This window comes from Cyclopterus lumpus, chromosome 10, assembly GCF_009769545.1.
Source record: "Cyclopterus lumpus isolate fCycLum1 chromosome 10, fCycLum1.pri, whole genome shotgun sequence".
In the NCBI taxonomy this organism is placed as follows: Eukaryota; Metazoa; Chordata; class Actinopteri; order Perciformes; family Cyclopteridae; genus Cyclopterus; species Cyclopterus lumpus.
This window is the reverse complement of record NC_046975.1, coordinates 12,006,593-12,024,504: the sequence shown is the minus strand read 5'-3', so window position 1 is coordinate 12,024,504 and position 17,912 is coordinate 12,006,593. Positions and strand designations below refer to the sequence as shown.

Genomic DNA, 17,912 nt, shown 5'->3' with positions numbered 1-17,912 from the left:
TAATTAAAACATCCTAAAAGCTAAAAATAAATAAATAAGAATAGCTAAAATACAGGTAAAACAAATAAAACAAATAAATAGGGACTTTTAAGTCGCTCGGACCCTGATAAGAAAGAAAACCAAAAACAAACAATCACACATTAAAAGCAGTTCTGAACAGGTGGGTTTTGATTTGCGATTTGAATGAGGAAAGATCAGTATAAAACCTCATGTAATTGAGTACTAGATCAATATGTAATTTTCAGCCATTCTTGTGCCATTGGCAGGTGAAAAAAGGATAGATGGTAAAACGAAGGTCATGTTAAACATGTTTCATTGTTAGAGAAAGTACAAATACAAACTTCAGATCTTAAAAGAGGTACATATTCCTGCCTGAAATTGTTCTAATCACAAACCACAATATTACGGGCTTAAACAAATGTGTCATGGACAATAAGGGGGGAAAAAAGAAACATTAATTAATTACGCTTTGAAAAATGGTAAGGGACAGAGATCCATTACTGACAAAAGACAGTTTGTGTTTTCAATATAAAATCAAAGGTTTTATTGAAATAATCAAATATGCAGGGACGGGAGCTGCTGTCAAGGAAATTATATTAATGGTCAAATCTTCGATAAAAAAGGCCTTTTTATTAGGCCTGTCCAAAATAAACTAAGCAAAACTGGGGAATCAAATAAAGGCCTACAATAATAACCTACAAAGAAAAAAACAAGGATTAACAAGGTTCATCATGCTGCAAAATAATAAATAATAAAGGCTTGTTCAAGATGAACTGCGCCTCGCCTGGAAAGTGGACGAGAGCTGAGGTCAAGTCAGGAGTCAAAGTTACTTCCTGTTAGCCCCGATCTTCAGATTTGATTCTTACTTGTTTGTAGATATTTATTTAATGTGCGTGTATTTGTATTGTATGCTATTCTTCGTTTTTTTCACGACTGCCTGTGAAACACTTTGCTGCTCGCTTTGATATGTGTATAAATAAGCTTTATTATTATGACATATGTTTTCAGAATAAACCTTCATTGCACAACGTGAGACTAATGGCCAACAATCGAGCCTTAATTATTACAACTAGATATATATCTCGAACAAGAAAATTACATGTTTTTGTCACGACCGAACTAGGGACCTGAGGAACAAAACCTGGTAAATCGCAAATGGCATGGATACACTGGTTCTCTGGCACAAAGGACAAGACGAACTGGCCCCGGACAAAGAGAGACGCAGACAATATATACACAGGGTAAGGGCACAGGTGGAAACAATCAGGGGCGAGGCAGACAATCAGACCAGCGGGGAAACACACAGGGGAAGGAACAAGACATACTGATTAAATTAACTTGACAGTGTTTCTTGGACATGACACTCATTGCTGGACTGTGACTCAACGTTGAAGTCACAGTCGTGAAGCACGAGTAACAACAAAGACAGGAGTTTATGAAGCAGCCATATTTATGACATGAAAACATGTTCCCCCTCTGCCAACGGTGAACAATCGAGTTTCTTGGACATGACAGTTTTAAGTATTGACTCTGACCTTATTCGCTTTGAATGCTAAGTATATTCTCCACAAATTTCTCAGCAAGAGCTAATAATAATGTGAGTCCACGGATCAAATCCTATACGATATTAACTAATCTAAATATCACTCAGACTCTTTCTTTTCCTGCCTATTCTAAATGCCCCATTTCTTGAGTTAACCATAGTGCAGTTTACATGCTCCAAACCATAGGAGAGTGTGCTCGACTGCATGTAACATTAAACAGGGAGGGCAGAAATATACTGTATATGGATTGGTCAGAAAGAAGTCCTATGCGTTAAGTTACTTGTTTAAATCCAATTCACATTGTGAGTCTAGTAGACAGGAGAATGGACAGGGCAACTCATCGTAAACATTTTGGAGAAACACATTTCTTTAACCGTGATCACATGGTTCGGTTGATAGGCTCAAAGTCCGCGGTTCGATCCCCTGTCCCTCCTGTCTACATGTCGAAGTGTCCTTACGTGTGACACTGAACCCCAAGTTCACCCAAGCCCACTGCTACTAATGTTTAGGCCGGGTTGAATGCTAAGGACACATTTAGGTAACGCTAAAAATGAAATAAAATAAAATAAAGAAGCTTTTATATCTACCAACAGCCTTTTGCTATGAGCTTGTTATGAGGTCAGGAAGTGTATAACCAAAGCCACCCTTCTTTTCACAGTTTAGTGTCACCATCTGAAACACTGAAAGAACCTCTTTGCAGAGAATAACTTTTTACATATTGATTTGAAAAGTTATGCTAAATTAGTCTTACTTTAGTTTTTAAAGGAAACACACACACACAGACACACACACACGTGTGTGTGTGTATATATACATAAAATATATATATATATATATATATAGTTTGAGTGGCTCAGTGATCCTGGGAGCTATGTTGTCCGGGGCGTCAGCCCCTGGTAGGGTCTCCCAAGGCAAACAGGTCTCGGGGGAGAGCCCAGACTAAGAGCGGTTCAACAAACCCTGATGATAAGCAGCCCACGGATTGTAGCCACCTTGCCCGGACAAGGGAAACCGGGGCACCCTCCCGGAGCCAGACCCAGGAGGGGAGCTCATCTGCGTCTGGTGGCCGGGCTTTCGCCCATGGGGCCCGGTCGGGCTTAGCCCGAAAGAACAACATGGAGCAGCAGGGATGAGAGTTAGCACCTCCAAATCTGAGGCCATGGTGCTCTGCCGGAAACCGGCGGATTGCTCCCTCCAGGTGGGGGCAAACTGCCTACCCCAAGCGAAGGAGTTCAAGTATCTCGGGGTCTTGTTCACGAGTGAGGGTAAGGTGGAGCGGGAGATCGATAGGCGGATCGGTGCGGCTGCAGCAGTAAAACAGGCGCTGTACCGGTCCGTCTTAGTGAAGAGGGAGCTGAGCCGGAAGGCAAAGCTCTCCATTTACTGGTCGGTCTACGTTCCAACCCTCACCTATGGTCACGAACTCTGGGTCGTGACCGAAAGAACGAGATCTCGGATACAAGCGGCCGAAATGAGCTTCCTCCGTAGGGTGGCCGGGCTCAGCCTTAGAGATAGGGTAAGGAGCTCGGACATCAGGGGGGAGCTTGGAGTCGAGTCGCTGCTCCTTCGTGTCGAAAGGAGTCAGCTGAGGTGGTTCGGGCATCTAGTCAGGATGCCTCCTGGACGCCTCCCATTAGAGGTTTTCCGGGCACGTCCAACTGGTAGGAGGCCCCGGGGAAGACCGAGGACACGCTGGAGGGATTATATCTCCCGGCTGGCCTTGGAACGCCTCGGGATCCCCCAGAATGAGCTGGAAAGTGCTGCGGGTGAGAGGGAAGCCTGGGTCGGCCTGCTGAACCTGCTGCCACCGCGACCCGAGCCCGGATAAGCGGGTGATAATGGATGGATGGATGGATGGATATATATATATATATATATATATATATATATATATATATATATATATATATATACACATGTACAACCATTTGCGCCTTGTGCACAAGAACATATATGTATTTGATATGTATTTTAGTGGTTACTGTGCATTTAATCAAAGAGAGAGGTTTGGTTTGATAGCTTGAGGTTAAACGTTGACAAACATGGACTTCCAATTGAGATGATTTACAGAACAATAAAATGTGTTTTTATGGTTCATGATAGTTATAGTGTCCTTAAACAACCACCTGAGATCAATTTTTTAGTGCCCTCTCATAGAAACACAGTTGAACTTCTGACCGACATACTAGTGAGCAAATAATTGACAACACAGGAGGAGTGTAATAAAGCTGCTCCAACAATAAAGTATCATGTTGCTACTTTGTTCAAAACAACAATTGTACCAAATTTTCCAGTACTGTTGCAGCAGTAAGCCTTTTAAAAGGTGTATAGCGGAAATCCAAAGAGATATAACTGTTGCACCGTAGCATAGGTTTGTTTGGACCACAATTAAACATTAATTTGTTTCCTCATATAAACCAGGTGATTTAGTCATTGTCATGACACATTCATGTGATGTTACCCAACCATGCCAAAATCCAATTATAAAAACAAAACTGGTGGCTGGTGCCAATTCTTCAATCCTGAGCATGTCAGTTTTTTATTAAAGATATCCTCCAGGTGACTTATGTTTTAATTTCAAGAGATCTTTTCTTTATTTAAAATTGTTGAATTTTGATTCAGTAGTTATCAGTATGGGTTTTTTTCCAGGTGGGGGGCAAACTGCCTGCCCCAAGCGAAGTAGTTCAAGTATCTCGGGGTCTTGTTCACGAGTGAGGGTAAGGTGGAGCGGGAGATCGACAGGCGGATCGGTGCGGCTGCAGCAGTAAAACAGGCGCTGTACCGGTCCGTCTTGGTGAAGAGGGAGCTGAGCCGGAAGGCAAAGCTCTCCATTTACTGGTCGGTCTACGTTCCAACCCTCACCTATGGTCACGAACTCTGGGTCGTGACCGAAAGAACGAGATCTTGGATACAAGCAGCCAAAATGAGCTTCCTCCGTAGGGTGGCCGGGCTCAGCCTTAGAGATAGGGTAAGGAGCTCGGACATCAGGGGGGAGCTTGGAGTCGAGTCGCTGCTCCTTCGTGTTGAGTCAGCTGAGGTGGTTCGGGCATCTAGTTAGGATGCCTCCTGGACGCCTCCCATTAGAGGTTTTCCGGGCACGTCCAACTGGTAGGAGGCCCCGGGGAAGACCGAGGACACGCTGGAGGGATTATATCTCCCGGCTGGCCTTGGAACGCCTCGGGATCCCCCAGAATGAGCTGGAAAGTGTTGCGGGTGAGAGGGAGGCCTGGGTCGGCCTGCTGAACCTGCTGCCACCGCGACCCGACCCCGGATAAGCGGGTGATAATGGATGGATGGATGGATGGTTCAAAACAGAAGTCATCTCGGGTCATAATTTCAGTAATTCCATGTATTTAGTAATCGTAATTTTGTGGGCAGATAAGTCTGTACACCATTGCTTCACTTCCTCATTGGTACCACAAATTTATTTAAGAAGCTTTTCTCGGAAATGTTTCAAACAACTAAAAGTGAGAATTAAGAGAAAAAACTTGATAAACCTATACACTTTGATTTTTATTTCATATGCAGCACAACCAACATATAGTTGAAAACAAGGAAATTATGACGAGTTGCACAAAGTTGGTGGTACAGTGGTTTATTTTGAAAAGAAGGTTTTTGCAATTCTTGGCCGATTGTCAGGACACAATTTACATTTCCACATTTGCCACTTTTTCTTCCTCTTCTTTAACATACAACCAGGCACGATGTTGACGTGTGCTAACATGTGCAATGTAGTACATACTTTAACATTTCATACATATTGTGTGTCTGCATGTCGGCATATAGCGATACAATGTCGGTGGACCATGAGTCATGTAGCAGCTGTTTTTCAGGATGTGGCTAAATACTGCTGCCTGAGCATGATGATATTTCGAGATCATTTCTAAACACGATTGCTCTCAGTTCCTTGCTGCTATCACAAAGTTGTAGCTAAAAAGGGTTTTGAAAAGTAAGTTAAAATTATAAGCTAACTTATAACAACTAAGTTTTTTAACCTGTTCAATGCCAAATGACGACATTTGTGTTCATATCAAAATCATGCTGCTTTTATTTCTTTAAAAAAGAAAATTTCTGTTCATTCACCATTTCCATTCCACCAAACACAGCTGTCATCCTCCCTAACTGAACCCATTGGTTTATACTTTTGAATGATCTATTCTCAGGGTAAATCCTGCATTAACATTTTTTTTTCTTCTCTTCTTTACTTAGAAGTAAGAACTGTAAAATCTCTGTTGTCTCTCTCTATTTCCTGTAAATTTAAATGCTGATAAAGAAATGTATTTGCATCATTGTACTTCCCTTTTTTAATTTCTTTACATAATCTGCATTTTCCTTTTTATGTTCAAGGGTGATTTTAAGATTTGGATTTCTCATGCAGTTTAATCAAATAGGGTTGGAACTATTTTCCTACTCATGAAGGAGATATTTGACTATAGACGGACAAACACATTGTCCCTCTTACCCACCAAGATTTCAGACAAATTTCAACATTCAAGAAATAAAAACTTCTGAAATGCTTTTTCATTGTGGATTTAACTAACTAGTTTTAAAGAAGACACTCAAGTTTGACAAATGCAAGTTATCCAGTGATTCTTAGTCCTCAGTATATTGGTGCTGAAAATTATCCATATAAACACACTGAAGTCCTGTGATTGGCAAATGCCCACCAGAGACAATCAATGCAACAGACATGTGGAGTGCCCGTCATTGTGAAAGTTGGAGGTGCAGGATTAAAACATAATGTTGCTGTGAATCATCTTCATTCATTGTGTGGTAAAGTTATAAAAACAAAAATAAGGTATGTACATATTTCACGCTGTATCAGTCTTCCATATGAAATCAACCTAGTAGTCCTCTGATATAGTGTTCGACAAAATGTTGTTGCTGGGGCTGTTGTTGATGTGGGTGTCAGCGGGTCCACCCAGAGCTGGTGGGGTGGGGGTTGTTGTGGAGGCCTGCTGGGAATTCTGCAGCCTCTTGCGGTTTATCTTCCTCTCTTTGGCACGTCTGTTCTGAAACCAAATCTTCACCTGAGATATCAATGTCAGAAACACATTTATTAAGTGTGTGCTCCAATATGATGTTTATAAGATATGATCAGAAATAGCAATGATGCTTTCTCTGTTATATGTTGGCTTTCCTTTGACTCTTTGTGATTACGTGTGTTGTCTTCAGTTGACAATTGGCGCTGCCTCACCTACTTCTGCTTAAGTTTAGTCATTTCCTTCGTTCCCAGATATATACAAGACGTTTTGGTGGCCACATAACATTATGGGTTACAGAGGTTAAAGCTGGTTCCTCCAAACGGGGTTGTTGAAGAACGTTCAGGACACCGAGTGTCACTGGGTTTTTAGGAATTGCAATTTTTGATTTTCTTATATCACTAAAATATCAACAATGACATGAAGAAAGTACAGCCTATTTTTCTTTCATAATTTTCACATTGTGAAAAGAAGGCCCTCTTTCTTAACCTCACACAGCAGCAGGGTTCTCACGATGTGCAAGGTCACATCACTTTTAAGGAGAACTAACACATTATATATCTTACAAATTAAGAGCTGTTTTCAAATTTCGGTACCCTCTGAACTTTTAGTGCTATTACTTGGTCTGGTACGACCAAGTAATGGTCTCTAGCTTTTGATGCATTAACAAGAAGCTTGCAACTACAACTTGTGGCCACAGTGGCTGTTGTTCAGCAAGAGTTACATAGTTGAAATATTAATTTGACTTATCTTTTACTGGAGCTTTAAGCTGCGCCTCACGGTATTGATCAGCTGTTTGCAGGATGACCATAACAGTTGTGTGTAAAAAGGAGGCATTTGCTGCCCATGAGCCCAATTACTAGTTTGTGGATCTCACCTGGTGTCCCCATGCTACATTACAGACCCTTTATAGGTAATGACCCTCTTTAACAATGTTAAAGAGTTTGGGGTTGATTTTTATTTTACATTTGCTTATTTCTTTTTCAGTAAGGCCCCGTATGTTTCTAACCTGTTCTCTCTGCCCCTTACCTTTCTCAGTCTAACTTTAATTTGCTCCAGGCTCACCTGTCTCTCAGAGAGGCTCAGCAACATTGACAGCTCGCTCTTCCTCCTCATGGTGATATATCGGTTGCATTGAAACTCCTTCTCCAGCTCCAGGCGTTGGTGGTCAGTGTACACCACCCTGTACTTGTCTTTAGTGCGTGTCTTCGTTCCTGAATCACACAAAATAACCCTGATTTAGTAAAACAACAAATACCAGATTGGATGATTGACTGACTTTGTGAATGTAAGTAAAGAGGTGCGTTAAACATGATTGTCACGTGCAGTGTGAGCTGTGTCAAAACAGATGACTAATATGAAGACGTCTGGTGCCACGTTCAAGTTCAGGCGCCACTCAAAGCCTCATTAACTCTATTAATCACGCTAACTATAAGTCATGTAAAGACTCCCCTCTGCATTGCATCAGTGGTTCTCCTTATCACTATGAGTGGTGTTTACATAGGTGTTTACACAGGCAGCTATTCATTGACACACACACACACACACACACACACACACACACACACACACACACACACACACACACACACACACACACACACACACAGGGTAGTCAGAGGTATTGATCTAACATCGATTGAGGCAGACCAACACACACACACACACACACACACACACACACACACACACACACACACACACACAATAAGGGCTGAGGGTTTGCCTTAAGAGGACATTAGGTTTGACATCTGCAGACTTCCTCTAGTACCCGTGTTATCTAGCAGGTTGTCACCCTTTTGCACCCACCCAGTGGACAGAGAGGGTGGGGAATGACATTTCTGCAGACTTCCTGTGCACTGTTCGCTTTGCATTGACATCTCAAACCATGCTGGCGGAAGGGAGAGGCGAAACGCTTGATGAATGTGTGTGTGTAGTCAGTCAGACTTCACTCTGTGTACATGTTGAAATCATTCCTGTCTATGAATATGCGTTTGACCATATCTATCATCTGTACACCCACTCAACTGGCGTTTAGCTTGTCATCATCTTGTGACTGGACTGGGGACTGCAACAATACAAGTTATGCTACTTTGAGTGTCCTTACCCTGAGGGTAAGTGTTATCAAGATGACACTTTTCCTGTTAGATTATCAGTAAATTCCACCTGAGATAGATAAGAACATGTGTTTTAAAACAATATCAGATTAAAAAAAAACAACCTTTGTAATCAATTATAATTCTTTAAATGTATCTTTATATCTTAACATGTACAATGAATCATAGGCCACTGCGCCATGCAGCCCATAATAAGCCTATGGTGAGCTCTATGGCTGTCTCCAGTATGAAGTCTTAAGTCCCACCTGTAAAGGACGGTCTGATGAGTTCATGTGGTCTCCTCCTGGAGCTGAAGGGGTCCTGTCCGGAGATGAAGTTGTACGTTCCTCCAGCGGCGTGAGGCGTGACGCTCAGCTCCGGGGAGGAGAAGTTGACCTGCCCGGTGTTGGGGCTTGACCCCGGGAAGCTGAACGGATACTCCTCCCGGGGAGCGTAGACGGAGTTCCAGCCACTTGTCGACGGGTCGCCGACTCCCGGGACATGATGATAACCGGTGAAGTCATACGATGGTGGGAAGTACTGACTGTTCAGTGACAGTGTCTGAGCCGGTTGTCTGGCCGACTGTGAGTTCGGGTACATACCGGTGCCCTCGACCGACAGGTAGGGGGACTCTCGGGTAGACCTCGGGGAATCAAACTACCTGGAGCATGTTAGGCCTCCTTGTTTATTCCCAGCATGCGCTAGCGCTCTGTTTTCACTTCAGTCTAAGGTTCGGCTACCTGTGCAGTCAGACTACACACACACCTTTATAGATTTACTGCCGAGGAGTTCAAAAGTATCATCGTGACGTCACGTTTCGCCTGAGACCCACCTGCCTGCTCGTCTTGGGGACGTGAGGGCATTGACCCTGATGTACCGAGTCTACCCGGTGGATCATTTTGATAAGGCCAACATGCAAAGTGTGTGTACACCTGCACGCACGTAGACGTGAAGGAGTCATGTGATATCCAGCACAGTGATTGTAAATCAAGATGTGAGTTGTCTTACTGGTGGTAGAAGTTTATTAGACGTCACATTACCAAGTGAAACATAGTGATCATCTCACCAAAGTAAAAGTACATAAGTATTATTAACAACAATAAATGTAAAAGTATTCATTAGGCAGGACAGTAGTCAGGAATTAAATGCTGAGTTTATGAGTCCAAATTGCCACACTGGTCAATACCTGGTCACAAAGCAATGTGACCAGGTATTATTTCATATAATGTTCTATATAAATAGAGTCTCCAGCAGTATTTACACAAACGAAATATCAGAAGCAGCTTTAAGAAATCCAACTGTGCATTTGTGTAATAGCAGAGTATAAACTCTATTTGATCACACGTAACCTCCTTGCCCTCAATGGTAGCTTTATGGCTGCTATATATAGAACATTTCATCTCATAAATCATAAATAGCATTGTATTATCACAAAACAGTTGATATATATATATACACACATACATGAACTCAAAAAAACCTAAAACAGCCACACGGGGGCAGCGAAATACTGAACATTGTAATCCATTTAATCTACCAGGTCCAAAGTCCTGCAGATACACACACCTGCAGTTTCCATATGATCATTTTTTTCCACATTCAATTGATGTACTCAGGATATCATGGCAAAATAAGTGTATTGTGTTTGTTGAGCTTGTCTGTGGGTCCTTCTGCATCTACCAAACATTCATAAAATATAGATATCTTGGTCAGAACAGTCAGTTAAGCTCTAACAGCTGTTCCATGAAGAAGGCACATTACATTACATTTCATTTCATTTAGCTGACGCTTTTATCCAAAGCGACTTACAATAAGTGCATTCAACCATGAGTACAAACTCAGAACAACAAGAATCGAGAAAGTACAATTTCTTCAATAAAGTTAAACTACAAAGTGCTATCAGTAAGAGCCATTTAAGTGCTACCAAAGTGCTACCACGGCGCTACCTTCCCTATTCAAGCTATAGTCAAAAAATATGTGTTTTTAGTTTGCGACAGAAGGAGTAGAGACTTCCTGATGTCCTGATGTCAATGGGGAGCTCATTTCACCATTAAGGAGCAGGACAGCAAGCAGTCGTGACATGTTAATGGAGAGAAAAGTGCAACATCAAACACATATCGCAAAAAGCTAGAATAATAATAGATCACAGCCAATTGGCTATAAAACGAAGAAACTTGCATGTGTTGATGTACAAACTGGACTGTTAGGTTTTAAGTGACCCCAAAACTGGCACTAGAATAGTTTCAAACAATCAGACCTTCGTTCAGACATCCAGAGGAGGTTTAGTTTAAATGTAAAGCCCGTATGAATCTTTAATATTTACCTAAATTACGGGTTACTGTAGGGAATGAAACATGTATATGGATCCAGTTTAAACAGCGGAGCATAAACAATGTTCCCACTGGTCTCCTCGTAGTCGTTCAAGTGCATCGAGGGGGAACTAATAAGAGACCTGTAGCCTCTTTTCACCAATTCTAAAAGTTCACATGTGTTCAAATGAGAGCTGCTGTAGGTGCCCAGACACACCCAGAGCTTTCATCTTCCACAGTCAGGTCTCCTCTGAGACATATTACAGTCCACAAAAAGCTTGCAAACAGTACTTATCAAGTGCTAAAACACCTCGAGCATGTCTGTAAGATTCTGCTTCACTGTGGCAGAGAAACATTGAAAACTGGATAATGTGATTTGAAATGCTGTACAATAAGCATCATCAATCATTTATCATGATCAACTAAACAACTGAATGTAATAAATGTTGTTGATGCTCAAAAACATCATACCTTTTTTGTGAATGCAACCCGAGCACTCAGATGAGAAAAGAAAGTAGCACATGTATACTTAACTAGTGCTTCTGTCCCCTACTTTCTCTCTTTCGAAAGCCAGTATTTCTTTCCTGCATTTAATGAGACAGTATGCAGTAGAGAGCTCACAGGAAATGAGAGTAAAAGAGAGGAATGGCATCCAACAAAGGTCCTGAGCCGGACTCGAACCAGAAACATGCTCAGTGTCTCACACACAAAGGTCACCTGGACGTTTAGTTTCTCTAGTTTCTCCTGCTGGACTTTTAATCTCTCTCATGATGTTCTGTATGTAATTGAGTTAAACAACATTTAAGAAAATAGTACATATACCCATCATAATTTATTTATAATTATCTTAAATCGAAAATTCTGTCCTCAGATTTGACAGTTTGGTATTACATTCGACAAAGACATGTGAAAACATGTGAATTATATTTTTGCTTTTAAAATTACAATGATCAAAATAGTTGCCAATAAATTGTCTATCAATTATATCATTCACTTATTAAACTAACTGTTTAAGCTTTAAATGTAGTTTCTCCTGTCTAGTCTAGCTGCTCAAATTGTTGAGAGGCGGTGTCCTGTAATGTGATGATGGTGATGATTGATGTTGTTGTCGTTGTTGTGTATTATACAATTCCCGGTGCTTTCTGATTTTAAATGTTGGGTCTGACCAACATCTGAATCAAGTCTTTAAGAGCCTCTGACATCCCTAAATGTATCTCTACAATGTGTTATGGATCTGACTCAGATCAATCATTGAATGGCTTCATCCATCTTCATCTATCAGAGCTGTGCTGGGTTCAGCTGAAGGTCTCCTCAGCCCCAGTGTTTCCTGCTTCTAACTCATCTTTTTCTTTCCACCTTTGCTCACAAGCCTCCTTTACCCAGAAACCCATTTAGATACACAAAATAGTCCTTCCCCTGGTTCTCTGCTCACATTTGCTTGACAGGTTGCACTAGTTGCACTCCAGCGATGGACACAACCCAGATTAGTGGTGAGAGAAACCACTCTGTAGCTGCTCTGATAGGCTGAATAGGCTGCGTATTGTTGTAGCAGAGTCCAGTTTATTGTGTGGTTTGTGACTTTGTCAAGCTGCAAACAAGGACAGCTCTAAATATAAAATCCATTGCCATATCCCTGTGTGTTCTCTTTCTCCACCAACCACTCCATTGTGACAACGCTGCAATTATAGAAAATAGCAAAATGCCACATTAGACATTTTTCTTGGTACTCTTAAAAAGAGATTTAGCGTGTCCTGTTCGAGCTGCAGGATGTTTAGAAAAGAGAATGTCTTATCCCAAACTGATAACGGATTGTGTGCATTGCCTAATGTTTGATGCCTGATGTTTTATTGCTGCATTATTACCTATTATCTCTTGTAAACATTTTAATTGACTTTGCAAGCACAACGTACACAAGGGGATTCATGGAGTTGTGGACTTGGGTAGATTTATTGCAAGAAGGTGTTAATTACATAGTTATAAATAGATGTATGTTAAGGTGGCGCAGTCCTGTGTGGTGTTGCTCCCCTCCTATCTAATAACTGGGGCGTCACTTGCTCTCTAATTACTGCGAGCAGGGCCTTTAGATTTACCCTCACAATTAGAGGAGAACATGGTTACTGTCCAATTTAGCCCTTATTCCCTCCTCCCCCTCTCTGCCCGCTCCTTTCAAGAGAGAAAAGGCCTTCGTCAGCTGCAGGACTGTGTTATGAATTTTAAGCCATACGCTCATATCCTGGGAAAGGGAGAAATTAGGCTGAGAGCCAATAGATGTACTTGCATGGCGTGTGTCTGATGGGTTCGAATAAGAGAGAGGCGGGAAGTAAAGGGACAGGTGTTGAATCATGTGATGTGGGATGAATGGAAAAAGAGAAGAAATAAAAAAATCCCTAGCTAGACGTATCCTATGTCTTTACTTCTTTTACACCTGATTCTAGTGTGATTATGTGTGTGAAGTTATTTAGCTGAGAAACTGAGACTTGGTTTGTTTCCAAAGCAGGCCACCTTGGGCTCTGCCAAAACCTTTTTTTTCCTCCCCGTTTGGACCTCTCACTCACTCTCTGCCCCCCGCCTCTGCCTTTTTATTGTGTTTGTTGTTTTATGAAAGGTTTAGATGCGATCCAGATTTCTGCTGCCAATAGAGACTGTCTCACTTCACCTCAAGTTGCTCGCCACTCCATTCATAAACAAATCACTACAGCTCGGGACCTCTGAGCTGCTATCGAAGAACAACAAGCAGAACCTAACCTGTGTTTCAAACTTTTCTCCCTCTGTCTATTCTATTTCTCCCTTTACTTTACTTTTTCTTTTTTCAAACTTCCCTCTATTGCTGTCTGCTCAACTCCCACTCACATCTTCCCTCCCTCCTCTCTCTCTCTCCAACTCACTCTTACTCTAGCTTCACCAGCTCCTCTGTGTGAATCTGTCAGGGAAGCAGTGTGTATGTGTGTGCGCATTGAGAACACTTCTTTTTAAACTTACAGCACTCTTTGGGAACAGGCTTTTTCAGAGTGTGGGAGAGGAGAGGAGACCCCCGTGGTGCTGTGATTTGACTAAACAAATAGCCGGGCTCAGAGCGGTACCTCCTCCAGCAGACTCCCGGGACAGCAGAGATTAACCTCAGACTCTGAACATCTGAGGGATCTATACATCTGAGGCAGCAGCCCCTGTAGACAACCAGCTGGACATCTCTCCTCTGATTTCAGAAGGAGGACCGACTGCTGTCCAGCAACCTCCTCAGACAGAGAGGGAAGACTTGTCTATGCTTCTCGGATCGCCCTGAAGGTAAGAGGTCTTACTTCTCTGTCACTGTAAAGGATTTCACTTTTAGTCATGGCTGCTTGGCAGCTGTTGACAGAAGTGAAGATGAACTATACCAAGCGGTGAATATTCACATAGCCTGCATGGGAAGCCCTCTGTGACAGATTCAATTTCATAGCTGTCTGTCAGAGAGACAAGATGCACTTCATCCTTGCAACACTGCACTGTTGGTTCATATAATTTAAACAGATACAAGTAACTGATTGAATGCCTCAAGGCAATGTCTGGTTTTAACACTTGAGTCTGTTTTGTCGAGTCACGTTGCTAGTTAGAGGTGATGTGTCTTTGTTGGTGGTATTTGTTACGCACATACTTGAATGTGCACACACCAGGAATTACAATGAGAAAGAGTGTGAGCAACCTGCTCAAACACCAACATGGTGATGGCTTGCATCTCTGTACATAGACACCTTTTCATTCTTTTCACAGCGCAACTTTAACAATGTTTATCTTCTCACTAGGAGAATGCGTTTGACAAGGTATCCCGGGGTGTCACACACACACACACACACACACACACACACACACACACACACACACACACACTGGGCTTTATAGCACAAGCTGTTTGTATGCGGTCCACTTTGTGCTTCACTGCTAAAGAGCTTGTTTATACAGCTCTCTTCAGTCACCGTGAGTGAACCGGCGGTCTTCACTGTTAGCCCATCAGTCTCTTTCCTCCCCTGTGAATGTCCCTCACAGAATCAATCTTCTCTGCAATGCTACATGGAGAAGCTCATTGAAAAGACACGGCTGAGCGGTGATACTGGACCTGGCATCAGTCACTGTCACCAGCATCCTTCGGATCTCCTTTTAGTGATAACACTACCAGCTTCAATACAACACTTAATGCCTTTGTCACCCTTTTATCCAATTTAAATCCCTCATAAAGCTGTGATTCAGTCTCATCTTAGGAACCCAGAGCCGAGCAGACTCAATCGGTTGAGTCATCTCCTCTCATTCATCACAGGAGAAGGTTTTAATGAGTTACATAGAAATGCATGCTATTTCATAGCAGACACATGTGTCATGCATGTCTTTTCACTGTAATGCGCCATATGTTTTGCACCTGAAAGCCATGAACGGCTGCTGGGATGTTAAGTTGTTGGGTTGGTTAACTGCACATCCACCTTCTTTATTATACAGATTATCTTTTTGATATGGAGGCATCTGAATTGGCATCTGCTGTAATCAAAACAATGTTGGCATGTGTTTTATTTCTGCTGCTCTCCTCCTCTACAGTTAGTTCCTTTTGAAGTTGTTGATCTTCACTGGCTCTGTGGATATTTCGGTCCAGGCATTTTCTAGTGATGTTGTTGCAGATGAGCTGTTGGAAAATTGCATGCATGTCATACCTTTACCATCAACGGTATTAGACTGTATTCCATAGTTTCACCATCAGCTGGATGTCTCCTGCTGAACATTTCACAGTACCACCTTTAAAACAAAGGAGGCACTCTGACAAATCTTTATAACAAGGATCTGTAAAACATAATGAAGTTTCATTTGTCTCCTGACCCGTGGGGATGTTTCACCCTGTGCGTCAGGCTGCTGGTATGTACTACAGCAGAGCTCCTTCTCCCCAGCCCTGATGCAGTGCGGCCCAGTCGGCTCCACTCCCCTGGCACAGACCTAATCCTTCGTCATCAGCTGTTTCCCGGCTCTCTGGGCTCTCCGCATGCCATTCGCTCTGAGAAAATGTGCTTCACATTATGACCATGCAGAAAATATGCCAGGAGTCTGATGTGGCTCCCATGTGCCGATATATCACAGCCTGAGCTCGGCAGCAAGTTTTCAAATGCATTGATCCCATTTGTCCTCTTGTGATTTATCCCCCATGACCTGAACATACAGCTGTTCAGCCATCGTGCTCTGAAGTGAGGCGTTGTTTAGATCTGGATGAAGTATAGAGTTTGGTGAGTGCACTTTGTTTTTTAGCAGTCTCTGACTCAGTCACTTATTGGGTGATTCATAATTCATCCTTCATACTTTTGAGCTGAGCTGTTGCCTCTTTGGAAGTCCATCGGTCTTATGCCATTGCCTATAGACCATTGTACTTTGACACTCATCATATAGCTTTAATGATCAGAACTAAGTGCTCCTGTGATACAGCATCCTGTACGGCTGCCCGTCCATCTGGCCTCCCCCTCATTCCCTCCCCCTCATTCCCTCCCTCCCTCCCTCCCACTCACACAGAGCTGACAGGCAGCTGCATCTCATCTTCAGCCGGAGAGCACAGCCACTCCTTCAGGACAACTCCTGGAGGAAATCTTTCTTTTTGAGTTATCATACCAATGGATGGAAAGTTAATTTACTCGAATAAAACATAGGGAAATAATGTCCTGTTTACTCCACTGCATGTACTGTGCGGGACAACAATAGTTGCTATTAATGTTCATAAACAAAACCTACAAAAACAATGGCCTTTTATGTTCACTGTCAAACACATCTGATCAAACCCTAGCTGAGCATTTGAGTGTTAAACTCTTTATAACCGATAACTAATTATGTTGTTTTTCCAAACTTTAACTTGAGTGCTGCTTATTTAATCATAAATATGTAATGTCAGAGAGAATTACATGCCTAACAGCGCCTTTTAAACTTCTTAATTAACAATCTGTTTCTAGTTTCTTTAATCCGTGTAAAAATGATAATTTGCTTGCTGTTTCCCCGTGTCTAGTCCTTGTGTTAAACTAAGTTAACTGGCTACAGCTTTATATTTACCAATCAAACATGCAGTTTAGGTATTCTCAAGCAAATGTCAAACCATTCCAAGTAAAGTTTTGCTTGTAATGCATTATTTTTACATTGGATTACAATCTTTACTCAAATCCAGGATTGGACTACTTCCATCCCTCCACATATAACATTAAAGGATACGACAATCTCCTCTCGGAATTTACTGCATCAGGAAAGATTTATGCAGGTTTTATGCAGGAAGTTTTGCTTCCATCGGATTTTTTTACAGCACTAGTCTTTAACTCTGGCATTTGTGTTGTCCTGAGTCCAATAAAAACAGGCTGGAAATGACGATACAGTGCAGTGAGACAGGAGGACGAAAGAAAAACACCCTTTGCTTTTACAAGATACGAAGATTTCACACAATGGAAAATGGGGACTTTATTTCTCTCAGTTCGTGTCGTGTTTTTTTGCTGCTTTCAGAGAAAGTCTGAAAATCATTGAGCTAAGGTGATATTTATGGCATTTAAAAACAAAGTGTTAATCATGCATAGAAAACGATACCCAAGAGAGCTATTCCGAAATTGTTTTGCTGCAAGATAACATAACTTAACTGCACACGTTGCATATATTATCACCCAGATGTATGCTTCTCTGTCACTCTTTTCCCCTTATTTCCAACATTAACAAGTTGAGGGAAACGAGTAGAACTTAAAGCCAGTCTGGCCAAATTGTATTCAGCTGTTTCTGTTTATTTCTTTCAGGGGGGTGTGGGTGTGTCACAGTGGAGGCTGGAAGTGTGTGTAGGCGTCTGCCATTTCTCACGGGGAAGGTTGGGGGGCTTATACCCTCAAGTGTTAGTGTGACGGCCGGAGTGCAGGAAAAAGGAAGGTGCAGAGGTGGGAAAAACGTGGGAGGATGTGGCGCTGCTTATGCTAGCAAATATATCTGATATCCCTGTATTCTCTATGAGCAGTTTGAATT

General features: G+C 42.1%; 1 protein-coding gene across 1 annotated transcript; it reads right to left on the bottom strand.

Annotated features, from left to right (window-relative positions):
• Positions 1-5,176: 5,176 nt before the first annotated feature.
• On the bottom strand, positions 5,177-9,323 carry LOC117737570 (homeobox protein CHOX-CAD-like). Its single transcript, XM_034543618.1, has 3 exons — positions 8,889-9,323; positions 7,592-7,740; positions 5,177-6,574 (listed from the first exon to the last, which is right to left on the bottom strand). Exons 1-3 carry the CDS (start codon positions 9,220-9,222, stop codon positions 6,389-6,391), a joined length of 669 nt encoding a protein of 222 aa, XP_034399509.1. The 5' UTR covers positions 9,223-9,323; the 3' UTR covers positions 5,177-6,388.
• Between the last annotated feature and the right edge of the window lie 8,589 nt (positions 9,324-17,912).